Below are 12,464 nucleotides of genomic sequence, written 5' to 3' on the forward strand. Positions count from 1 at the left end.
GCAGACAGGCAGTGCTGGCTGCAGGCGTGGGAAAATTCTGAAGCTGAGAACTCTGCGCTGCTGACCACAGGAGCCTTTTTGGAAAGGCTGCAGGTGGGCACTACAGGGACAGCCTAGCACTCCTCCACGCATGCTTTTAAGGGACTGAAACTGGCTGCTGTGCTGCACTACAGGGTAGAGACACAGGCCATACTGTCTTTCTCTTTCTTGGGTCTTTGGGAGGATAGCCGACTGTTGTGCTGTAGAGAAAGCAGTCGCCTACAGAAGCTTTCTTCTCTCTCCTTTGCTTTTGGCAAGAAGATGGTTGTCAGTTGGGAAGTGTGAGTTGTGAGAAGGGAACACAAGGCTGGACAGCAGGTTCTCTCACAAGTTTTCTTCCTCTTCCGGTTGCAAGACAAGAGGACAAGACAGTTCTGGGCTTTTCCTCCAGTCTTTTCTTCCTTGTGGAAACCGACATCAAGACTGTAAGTTTCTCTTTCTTTGTGAGCAAGTGGGACTGCAGGTGATGTCTTTTTTGAAGTCTCTTTTTTCACTGGCTCAAGACTGCTCTAGAGTGGTTCTCTCTAGCCCTTTGTGAGAGGAAGGGTTTGGCAGTTCAGAGGGTGGAAACAGGACAAGTTTGTGGGCTGTTTAGGATGTGTTTGTGGACTTGTTTTCATGGCTGAGATTATGGCTATGTGCATGGTTCCGTTAGATGCTTATTCAAAGCCTCATGGATGTACAGTCTTAGCAGATTAGAGGTGATAACAGTGTGGTGTTCTTGGGACACAAGGCTATGTAACCTCTATGCTAAGAGGTACTGAGGATTGGCAGATTGGACTTGCAGACATACGAGCTATGGATGGCCATGTTGTAATCATCTAAATCTTTCCATTGAATTTGAATAAAGAAGTACCGAAAGGGGTGCCAAGCTTTGGGGCCAACAGGTGTTGTTCTCCTTTTTGTTTTGGAGCACTCTAGCTCTTGTTTATTTGATTAATTGTTTGGACTACAATTGGATTGGGTGACTGCTAGTCTACCGCACTTTGGTTTTTACCGTTTCACGGGACCTCTCCCATTCTAAACACTACATATAGCCTGAGGCACCCAATGGCCAACCCAAGTAATCTTGGTCAAATCATTCCGCATGATGGGCTGCATGTATGCATGGACTGCTGAGCTTGGCAACTGCTGTCTCAGGAAGGGTCTCATGCTGTGCCATGCCTTGACAACAGCTATTAAAGGAGGAGAGGAGGGCAACTAGTAATATGCCTTTGAATACTATGCATCCAAGCATTGCCATTGTGAGATGTTCACCTAGTAATATGGTATATTGAAAAATTGTTCCAAGGCTGCATCCCTAGAATGAATTTTATGTCTGGGTCAATAACATTCAGTCTTCCCCTCCTTGGGGTGAATAACTGTATCCCATGCAACTCTAAGCTGTGTTTCTGATGTGCCATCCAATCTTGACCACAAAAATTTCTTGATCAATATCCTCAACTAGCCAATGCAAGCACATGAAAAGCACCAACAGGATGCAATCAACTAAGCGGTTGCAAGCAAGACCTAGTCTCAAAAAACTCCAATTAAGAAGTTATTTGCGTATACTTAGAAGAACTAGTGCAAACTGCTGTGTGGAAGATATGTCAATCCCAACCTGATAGCGCAACTTCCATTCATACCACAGTTTATTAGACGGTTAATCTCTCTCTCTCTTTCTCTTTCTCTCTCTCTCTCAGGTGACACTGGGATGTAGTACTGAGGCAGCAGGCTGTAGGCACAAACCCAGCCTGGATAGGACAACTGCCATCACATTATTTTTTACTGTACAGGCATCCACGTCAGAGTCCACCACCCATACCAATGCCTTTGCTCTGACATCAGAGCCCACCACCCATACCCACTCTTTGTTCTGAGTGAGCGAGCCTGATCTATCCTCTATGTCATGACTTCCTTGATCCAGATAGACACCAAAACGAGTTGGCAATTGGAGATAGCTAGTCGATTGGATTATTGGGCATTGAAGCGATTGAACTCAGAGCGATCGTTTGAGTTGATGAGTGATCGATTGGATGATTGGGCATTGAAGCGATCGAACTCAGATCGATCGCTTGAGTTGATGAGCGATCGATTGGACGATTGAGGCAAAAATTGAATTGCGATCCTCCATGCTGCCACGTTGGCCACGACCCTCCATCGACAGAAACAGATCTAGATCCAGGAAGGCTGGCATTCCCTCTTTACTTTTTCTTTCAGTTTTCCGTGGCTCTGTATATCCATGGTATCATTGTATCACTTTGGGTCTCACAGATCCTTGGGGTCTTTCATAGGCGTTGGTATTACTTTCTTTCTTTCTCATTGAAGATTTAAAGTGAAGGTTATCTTTGCACATAGCAAGTAAAAAGGGTCCTTCAAGCTTCTGCATGTAACAGTATGTGTATGTGACATACATGAGAAGGGATTTTGTTGCTGACATGAATGCGGTATGGAATTTATGTATGCATTTTACTATTCAAACTGATATGCAAATCACATTGCTTTTATTTAATGGTTTTCATATTCAACAGATTTGCAAGAGGCAATTTTGTGTCCTTTTTGGGAGGTGAATGCTATATCTGGCTTTTCTTTGTTGCAAGGTGGTGTTACATGATATTGACAATTTTTTTCCATGTCTGGCATCATAGTGAACAGCAGTGGATCAGTTTTGTGGGGTAGCATATCTTTGACAACCTTGTGTCAAAATTGGCTGGATCCAAGTGGTGATGGTGGGCATGCCAATGGAACAATTCCTGAAATGTCAGATCACAGATTACATTTGGATTTATATCCGAGTAGGTTGCAGGTATTTCAACTCCTTTTTTGCATTTTCACAGGTGTAGGTGTTTTTATTGATTTAGTCTGATATGGGATAATTTTTTTATGCTGCAAATTTTTACAAATAGGCATGAAACTGACCTGGAGATGGGGATTCGCAAGCATGCCATCGGGGTGGTAAAGTCTAGCTTGGGCTGGAGGCACACTAAGTCTTGTGCAGAAGGAATCCGTATGTGATTTAATGGAAGCTTGAGTTTAGTTTGCCCTCTAGATGCAGCGAATTGCAACTTGTGAGGATTTTTTTTGGAAGTGTATCTAGGCGTGCCTCTTGAATCACGTGTCTCTTGGTGCTTCTCAGTTCCCTGGTTTTCCTTCTAGAGTGTGCATGAGAGTGCTGGACTCCTGGCAAAGGGAGACGGGGAATGAGAACCAATGTAAATAGGAACAGGTTTCAGTTGGTTTGATGGGTGAAATATTCTATGAAACACCAACTATTGAATGCATGAATTTTGCACTATGAAGGAGCAACCTTAAAGTCAAGAAATGTCTATGAGTGGATAGTTTTTTCAAAATGGTGAGGAGCATACCAAGTTTTACCATGAACCTTCATGTTATCTGGATAGCCACTAGGTGGCAGGTGGCATATAGTCTTCTTGCGAATTGGCATAAACCAGGATAAGGGGCTGAGTTAGGCAGTCTTGTGGTGATGGTCATAATCCGCAGTTTCTTGATGGCTTATGGACAGCCAAGTAGAGTTGCCTATGGAAGCCAGGGAGAAGAGTTGGGGTGTGAACAGATTGGTATCTTTCATCCTTGACTTTGCATGGATTAGATTGACCCTCCAGTTGATCTAAGGTTTAACCTTGGTGTTCAAAGAGGAATTCGGTTGCTTCAAGGGTGGGTTGTAGGGTAAAAGTTGGCCATTCCACCTATAGTCATGTTGAACATGGGTTTTATGTGGGTTGTGCTATGGTGGTATGGGATGCTAGAGTGTATTCCCATATATGAACTCCTGAGGCTTCGCGGGTTGCTTGTTCGGGACACTCTTTGCTTTGGCATAGTTAATCTTTGGTAACGATGAGGAGCAACGCTAGTGATGTGAGTGATAACACGGTTAGGGATTTTCTTGGTGGTTTGAGCATTGGCATGCCACTCATAGGGTGACAAGTTCTATGATTCATCACACACTCTTGTGATGGCCAAGCACTAACCCTTAAGGTTAGGGACTAATCCAATAGGGAAGGGGACCTCTGGGATTAGGGAAACTAGGCTTGGATGGTTGGCTAAGGTTCAATATTAATAAAACCTTGGTTATTCGCTATTTATAACTGGATGGTTATTCATAGCAATAATAAGTCACTAAATAAGTGAGTGTTGGGCTATTATTATTTAGTGTGGTCTGGATTTGGACCAAGAGGCTGACTTCTGCCATGGACATGGCAGATCATAGGTAGTCTTGCCGAGGGCTCATGTGGGCAAGCACTGGTGGTCTAGGATGGTAGGGGTGATTGGCATGGATCTGTGGGGGTGGAACCCTTTGCTCCTAGCTCGGGGTGGTTGTGGACGCGACCTACGGTTGGGTGGTGAGCTTGCGTGCGCCCTTCTATGTTGTTTGTACTAACCTTGTTTGGCATGTGAATCAGAGTTGAATCGTGGAGGGATGTTATAGCTGGTATGAGAGCAGACCTAATTGCGGAGGCGAGGAAAAGCAAGGTGTGCATGTCATGTGTATTTTTTCAAACTCGCCCAATCTAGGTATCTCTCAGGCACCATGGTCTATCCTTTTGATCTTGCAAAGAAGTAGGAGCTTTGCAGGGTTTTTCTGGCATGTTTTGTTTCATGTGGGCTTTGAGAGGAGGAGGAGAAAGGCGGAAGAGATATGCATGATGTGCAAGAGATGTATGGTCTCCGGAACCTTATAGTGAGAAACCCCCAAACTCTCTTGTTATGCCGAGCATTGCAGCAGTTTTTGTGTGTCTATCTTCATGTAGGGTGCATCATTGTTGAAACATGGGCTCTAGCAAGGCTTATACATTGATGTTAGCTCGTTGTGGGTCATGTGAAACATTTATGGAGTCAGTGTACTCGGGACGGTAGGTGTTTCTTGTTTTAGGTCAGAGTGCTTGCATTGAATATAGTTTAACATGACAGCCTTCGCTCCTAATGACTTGATACATATGTTTTGGGTTGGCGTTAGGAAAGATTGTGCACATCCTTTTGACCCTCCTATCACTCCTTGTACCGAATTTGGGAGTAGAGACGCAATCCAATGATCATGTGTATCGTGTGAATCTAGGGTGAGACGTCGTGTGATGGTTGGGTGATGGCCTCTACTACACCACCAACAGACAGACAAGAAGAAAAGTAAAAGGGATCAGAACTGGGGGACATTGGAATCCCAGCTCCAAGGGCACCAATCAACTCTGCAACTGTCCTTAGCCCTCCAGCTGACGCCACCGGACACCCAAACACTCCTCAAACTCTCCAATCTGACCCAGTTGACTCCTTCAACTGTCCTCTCAGATCAGCACTGATCTCTAAAAGCTCTGAACTTCCACCTATAAGCCTCAGCTGACCTCAGCTGACATCCAGCTGACCAAAACAGTTCCCGGGTGACACAGAGCTGGTTTGATTTTGACTGTAACCCGATTCAGAAACTGGTAGCTAATTCCAGTCAAATATTTGTTCGCCTGACTCCCAGAAAGTCCTCTATCATCATCAAATTTCACAACCTTGCTCCAGAGCATCACTGAACTAAATAGCACTCCTTTGCTGACTCCCTGCTTACCTTTTGACCTGGATACACCCCAACTGACCCACAACTATCCAAAAACTGACTCTGAAATCCTCCTCCTGTCCCCAGATAGATGAATGTCCTCCAGGCTCTCCATCCTTCCTCAAACATCATCTGACCTCAAGCTCTGACCCTCAGATCCTCTCTGAGCCAGTCAGTTGCTCTCTGCTGACACCATACTGACTCTGAACTGACCTAGCTGACAGCTGACTCAGAAATCCTCCTCCCGTGTCCTCCGACACCTCTATACTACAAATAGGTTCCACTCAACCCAGATAGACTAGTTCTCCCTCTCTACACACACAGCTGACAAGATCTGACATCCAACTGACTCAGTCTGACTGTAGCCTCTCAATTGAAGATGATTGATTTAGTTCTGACACAGCTGACTATGGACTTGCACTTGCCGGTGTTCCTCCTCCATAATTTCAATCAGAACAACACAAGTATAGCACCACAGCAGAAAATTTGATCAATTCACAAAGAACTCAAGCTCCACACACTATTCTTCATTGAAACAAAAAAACAAAACAGTGTCAACATCCCTGAGACTTGGGACTCAAAGAAAATAGAAGAAAACACAGAAAACTCTTGGGTCCTTCATTGATAGACCAAAGCAACAACTCTTCACTGCAACTTCTTCAAACTTCATAGAAGTCAGCATCCAGCTGACACTCAGCAGCTACAATTGAATAAGATCTGTACTGAGTCAAGTATCTAAGAGAGAGACTACACAGAGAACCTAAGAGACACACCTCTTAGCCAATTCTCTGGACTCCAGCCCTTGCTCTGCTCTGATTCAATCAGCCTTCTCACATTGCACTGTTCCTCTCTTCTGAAAACTTGAACAAAACTGCAGGTACCCAGCCAGCAACTATGGACAGATCTGTAGGACTCCACTCTACTGCAGTCTGCGGCTCCTCTCTCACTTGTGGTAACACGAACCATTTCGTCTTGGAGAGTCCCTGACAAAAAACAAAAAACTTCTACTTGAACCTCATCGCTGCCCTTGATTCTTCCAGAACCTGCGTCGCCTACTTCCTTCGTTCTCCCAATCTCTTTCTTTTTTCGTTTGCACACCTGTGCTTATCCACTCGATTGCCACGTGCCTTGGATTCATTACACCCTATCTTATATACATTTCATGTACCTATACATTGTGTTTCGATTGGGCTTCAGATTCTCCTCACAACGTGGACAGATTTAGGACATACTTGTGTCTCAATTGGTTTATAACCAAGACACCCATGTAGATTGGAAGGGTCATACTTTGTCTTCTGTTGTGCATGATGCCCCAATATGTTGAAGAGTGTTTTTGCAGCCCCAAGGTTTTAGAGAGCACGAGGACAAACTTCGTAGATGTTTTCTTTACTAGATAACCCCGGGGTTCCATCTTGTGAGAATTGTACCTTACGGGATAAACCAGTGGGGGGAGGATGAGATTGGGATAGATCACAAACGTATTTATCCTCTAGGAGTTTGAGAAGGATGAGTCTTGATGGATGTGTAGGAATGTTTTATCTAGCTGTTTCTTCTAGAGGCCACTTGTAGGTTTCACCGTGACTTGAGGTGGAGGTTTAGTTGCACCAAGGCGGAGTCTGGGAAAGCATTGATCCCCTTGACCTAGCTCTAAAGTCTAAAGGAGATTTTATATGGAGTGAATCCTAGTGGTATGGGATGCTAGGATTTGCAACATGTAAAGTTGCCCCGTGTGCCTATATTTCTAGTGGAGCATGTCCTATTCCTAAGGAGATAGTTAACCTAGGTCAGGGGGTGGAAGGAACAATAGGTAGAGTTTGTGGGACTTTTTAAGGCTTTGATAGGAATTTCAGAGTATTGGCAGGGTAATTTAGATGAGCAAGATTGGGGTTGTGAATCTTTCGAATTTCACCGAGATTTGTGCTAACTTGATTCCTTGAGAGGGTTATGTCTGATCGATAGGCATTCTAGTCAGGATTGGCAAAACAGGTCCAGGCAGGAAGCTCCATTGTTATTAGATTGGGACTCAAGGGTCAATAGGTAGTCAATACTTTATTTGGAACAGGCTATGGTTCCAAGATGATTGAGTTTGTATGCCAGATTGTGGTAAGATTAGGAGAGGAATTCCTTGGCTGTCGATACTCCTACAATAGGTCATCCGGTGATACAACAGACATATGAATTGGTAAAATGGACGTTTTACTAGCGTCAGATGTAGGCAGAAGTTCAGGACTATGTGGTTGAATGTCATCAATGTCATGTGAAGTATTTCCATGAACTTTACTATGAGATTACCATGGACCTGTAGAGGGCATGATGTGTAACTCGCAGCGGGTGCCCGGGGGACTAGGGCCTTTGAGACACTTGTTGATACCATCAATGCATATGAAAACATTAAAACATGGCCACAGCCTTAACACATATCATCATCACTCTGCATAAAACATAAAAGCTGGACAAAACATCCACAAATGCTGAAAATGGAGCTTGCACATGTGACACCGCATAGAGGCCGGAATGGGCCGACTCCCCCCTTGGAGTATTTTATTACCCAAGGAGAATAATATCATGTACAAGCTCTGCGGGCCTTACTCTCCCCATGGGAGATGCCGGATTATCCATATACAAACACTATAACACAGCCGAACACGAGGCTACCAAGCCGGAACACAGGTTGTAGAAATGCCGAGCCAACAATATAATCCATATACCTCTATGGGGGTACAGATTCTTTCCCAAAAACCACGGGTCTTTATGCTCTAGAGCTGGTACATCAAGTATAACTCTTTATTCAGCCGGTACAACAAGTATAATGGTTGGTACAGTAGGTACAGTGGTTGGTACAGCCGATACAATGGTTGGTTCCGCACGTACAATGGTTGGTACAGCAGGTACAATGGTTGGTACAGCAAGTACAAAAGCTAGTACAGTAGGTACAATGGTTGGTACAACAGGTATAGTATAGCTAGTACAGTGGTTGGTACAATAGGTACAAGGGCTGGTACAACAAGTACAATGGCTAGAAATCATAATAAATGATGAAATACCCTTGCCTTCAGTATTTCTTCACGATGGAAGCCTCCAAAACAGTCCCCAACAGCCGATAATCTTCATGGGCAGCCTTCAAGAGAGAGAGAAAGAGAGTAGCCATCATTAGGGCAGCCTGCAATGGTGGTAGCATGGTTAGTTAGTACGAAAGGTACGGTACGGTACGGTACGATAAAATACGGTACTAATTGGTACCTTAAAATTTTTTGAGGTACGGTACGCTATTAGTACGTTTTTTTTTAAGAAATACTTCCTAAACTTAAAAATTGTAGACAAGAAGTTACAAAATAGTAGAACCATGAACATAATGTCATCATGCCATTAGAGTACAAAATTGCTACAAAAGGATAGGCCAAAAACTCATGGCATGGGTGACCGCCAACATGCGTACATACATGATACTACATACTACAATACATCATCTATGGGCTAGAAGGAGATAGATGCCCAATGCCTAGAGAGCTATAACATATCAAAAGTCTACATCATCACCAACATCTGCATGATCATCAACATGATCACTACTAGAGTGTCCATCAAGAGAGTTCTCTGAAGAGGACTATTCGAAGGTGGACGAGACACTCTGGGGATCATTCTCGCTAAGTAGGTTGCCATCATCATCAAACAAGGACTCTCTAGGCCGTGGGGTATCATCATGAGGGGGCAATGGAATATCATCATGAAGGCGGGGATTGGAGCTCGAGGATCCCCGTCTCACATATGTGCGAAGGCCACCCTTTGCCGATACCGAAGGAGGAGGCCTATGAACTCCAACTGCTCAGCCCCGTCCATGCTGACTCCTGGTGCTGCGAGTATCTGCTGCCACAAGCTCACTATAGAGCTCCATGAAGATTGCCTCCTCCTCATCAGGCAATATGATCACTTGCCTAATATGGCAATGGCAAGTGCACATGCTCCTGACAAACAACTCCCTATAGGCTGCAAAGGGCAATGAATGGCTCTCTAGAAGACTGAAATTGCTCCACGCAACAACAACACTGCAAAGGGCAATGAATGGCTCTCTAGAAGACTGAAATTGCTCCACGCAACAACACCACTGAAAAAAAAAAAAAAAAACGTACGGTATCGTACGAATCCGTACGGTACCGTACCGTACAACAGGTACGTACGACTGAAATCGTACGACGTACGGAACTAACCCTGGGTGGTAGAGGCTAGTGTGCAACAAGAGAGCCTCTCTTAATGAAGACAGAGGACTCCAATTTGTAGATTTGGGCCTCCCATGAGCTAAAATGGCAAGAGAAGGCTACAATGACAAGTGGAGAGCCACACAATAGATGGAGTGACAAGTGTGAGGCCACTTGTCTCACTTTGATCCACTTTCTTGCTACATGTTCCAATCTAAGAGATGGGTTCTCCCATAATCTTTACCTCTAAAATATCCCAACTAGTAGACATTCTGTCATAGGCACTTTGCCAACTCTTGGTATCTGCTCAAATCCAGATGTAATGACGCGAACAGAATTTCCATCGAAGTCGGGCCAAAAATAGCAACTCTCCTAAATTTTAGGAGTGTGGTCCTTTGTATTCTAAGATAACTCCCCATTCCCAAAGCTTGTACTTTCCAAATATTTAGACATCCTGGAGTCCACCAGACCCCTTTCATACTGGAAAATGTCCAGGCTGGTGACATGATGCTATATGGGGGATGGTAGACAGGTTGACAAAGACACAACAGTTTGTTGAGCAGTTCTTTAGATTGTATGGTCTACCATGGGACATAGTGAGTGAAAAGGACGACTTGGAGTTTGTGGACAGTTCTGGAAGCTAGTTTCAAGAATTGGAGACTGAGTTTGAGTTCATCTGCTCATCCTCAGCGTGATGGGCAAATAGAGAGTGTTGAGCCAGGTTTAGGAGGATACATTTGCGCATACATCTCTAGAGGATATATTTGCGCATACATCTCTAGATGACCATTTGATTGGGAGAAGTACATTCCTATGGTCAGATTTTCCTATGGTAGTACTAAGCGTTTGGTTCATTATGTTGATGTACGGATATCATCCTAGATCTCAGGTAACTTTGAAACTTAAAGGTATATAGTTTGGTGTCGCTATAGATTTCTTAGCAGTTATGCAAGGGACACTAGTCAGTGCACATGATTCTACCAGGATTGCTTAGAATAGAGCAAAGTTTTATACTGATTGGCAGTGTTTACTGAGGGAGTTATCCGAAGGAATGTTGGTGTATTTGAGAGTACTTAAAGGTTTTGAGATGTTGCCGATGAGGGGGAAGGTTGGGAAGCCTTCCCCCCAGGTACCACGAGGTCTTGATGGGGGACATGTTCTGAGAAATAAGTGCTTGCAAGAATGCCAACTAGGCTCCGTTGGGTACGCCCGAACTCTAGTAAATGCGATGGATCCTCTCCCCATAGAGTCAAAATCCGCTTCTCCCAAGCCGAGTACTCTGTGCCTCCTCCGAATTTGTCCTTTGTCGCCTCTAACATGTTAAAATCACCACCCATGCACCAACATTCAGACTATGGGAGGAATTGACGGACCGTGCTTCAGAAAGCGGCTCTGCGTGGTGTGGTGTTTGGAGCGTAGAGGTTAAGGAAACCGACTCTGTCCTCTCCTATCCTAATGGTCACCCATTGTGCTCTCCTTGTGACTATAGTGCCTAAAGGGGCAACCATGGTCATCTCGACAAGCTCAGTGAAATGGTGATGAGCTGGTGTGCTGTCTTCATTTCGGATTAGGCGTGGTCGGTGGATGGCGGGTCTTCTCAAGAGAGGCGGATGGGGGGTTGTGAAGGGGTTTGAGAAGCACAGGGGGGGTGGAGTCAACAGAGCTAAGGGGGGCAGGCGAGGGCAAGGGGATAGTTATTCCACCAGTCGGTGTGGAATGTTTGGTTGAATACAATGCTAATCAATACACATAAATTCACTAAGATTTAATGGACAACAAACACAATACAAGATGTAATTTGCTGAATTGACAAGAGCAGCAATGGCCGGTCCTTCCCTCAAGTATGTATATTGATCTTGGGAGAACCAAGTATATAGTGTCATGGGTGTTTGTGACCAGATTTCCATACAATGCATGTGAATACAGTATTCTAAACAATATTGTTGTCGGTGAAGATCTTCAATTCAAACTACCCTCTCAAGTGCCCATGTTCCCTACCATTTGCTCTCTATTGTTCCACCCACACATTGTAGAAACAATCTTCAGGAGAGCACGTAGTACAAGAGAACACTACACAGGGTATGTGAACAAAGAGTGTTGCTCCTTCCTCTTGCTACTTGCTTCCATAATTGATCATTAAAGCTTACCGATTGCAAGTAGAGTCGATGTTGGTGGAAATCGTCGTGATGGAAGCGTTTGGAGTGTTGAAATCTTCAATTTGTTGTGATTCTTTGTTACACAAGTCTTCAAGTGGATGCAGGGAACCCTGTGAAAGCTTCCTCTATGGTTTAACCTGAGAAAGGAAGGCTGAAATTAGGGTTTTCAGTCAGAAGACCACAACTAAAAGGGTTGTTTTGTTGAATTTGAGCCAATGGGATTGTGTAGGCGAGTGAATACGGCGTGGAAATACTCTTGGAAGATTTGAAAACGCTCTAACAAGCTTGGATACAGTGTAGAGAAGGAGAAAGTGTAGAAAATACAGCCATATAACCTCTTGAAGGGGGTGCCAACTTCTAGAGAGAGGTGAGAAGAGAGAGATGATGAGATGTCTACCTTGGGTTTCAAGCAGAGAGGGAAAATGAGCAGTTGGGGTCCAAGTTGGGATTAACACAAGGTCTGGGTGGTGGACATTGAGCTTTGTCCATCTTGGGACATCAGTGTGTGCGAACACAGGATTGGTCATAATTTAAAGTGAGATT

The 12,464-nt window shown here is 44.4% G+C and overlaps 1 protein-coding gene across 2 annotated transcripts in view; it reads left to right on the plus strand.

Annotated features, from left to right (window-relative positions):
* The window catches only part of LOC147611513 (polycomb group protein EMBRYONIC FLOWER 2-like), a 110,598-nt gene that overhangs the window by 50,322 nt on the left and 47,812 nt on the right, over nt 1-12,464 (plus strand). For both annotated transcript variants that reach the window (XM_086784618.1, XM_086784619.1), the window contains one exon: nt 2,667-2,824. In XM_086784618.1, coding sequence (XP_086640744.1) covers nt 2,667-2,824 — 158 coding nt within the window. The remainder of the gene's footprint in view (nt 1-2,666; nt 2,825-12,464) is intronic.

This window comes from Cibotium barometz, chromosome 47, assembly GCF_041138505.1.
Source record: "Cibotium barometz isolate CiBa-2024 chromosome 47, ASM4113850v1, whole genome shotgun sequence".
Lineage (NCBI taxonomy): Eukaryota > Viridiplantae > Streptophyta > Polypodiopsida > Cyatheales > Cibotiaceae > Cibotium > Cibotium barometz.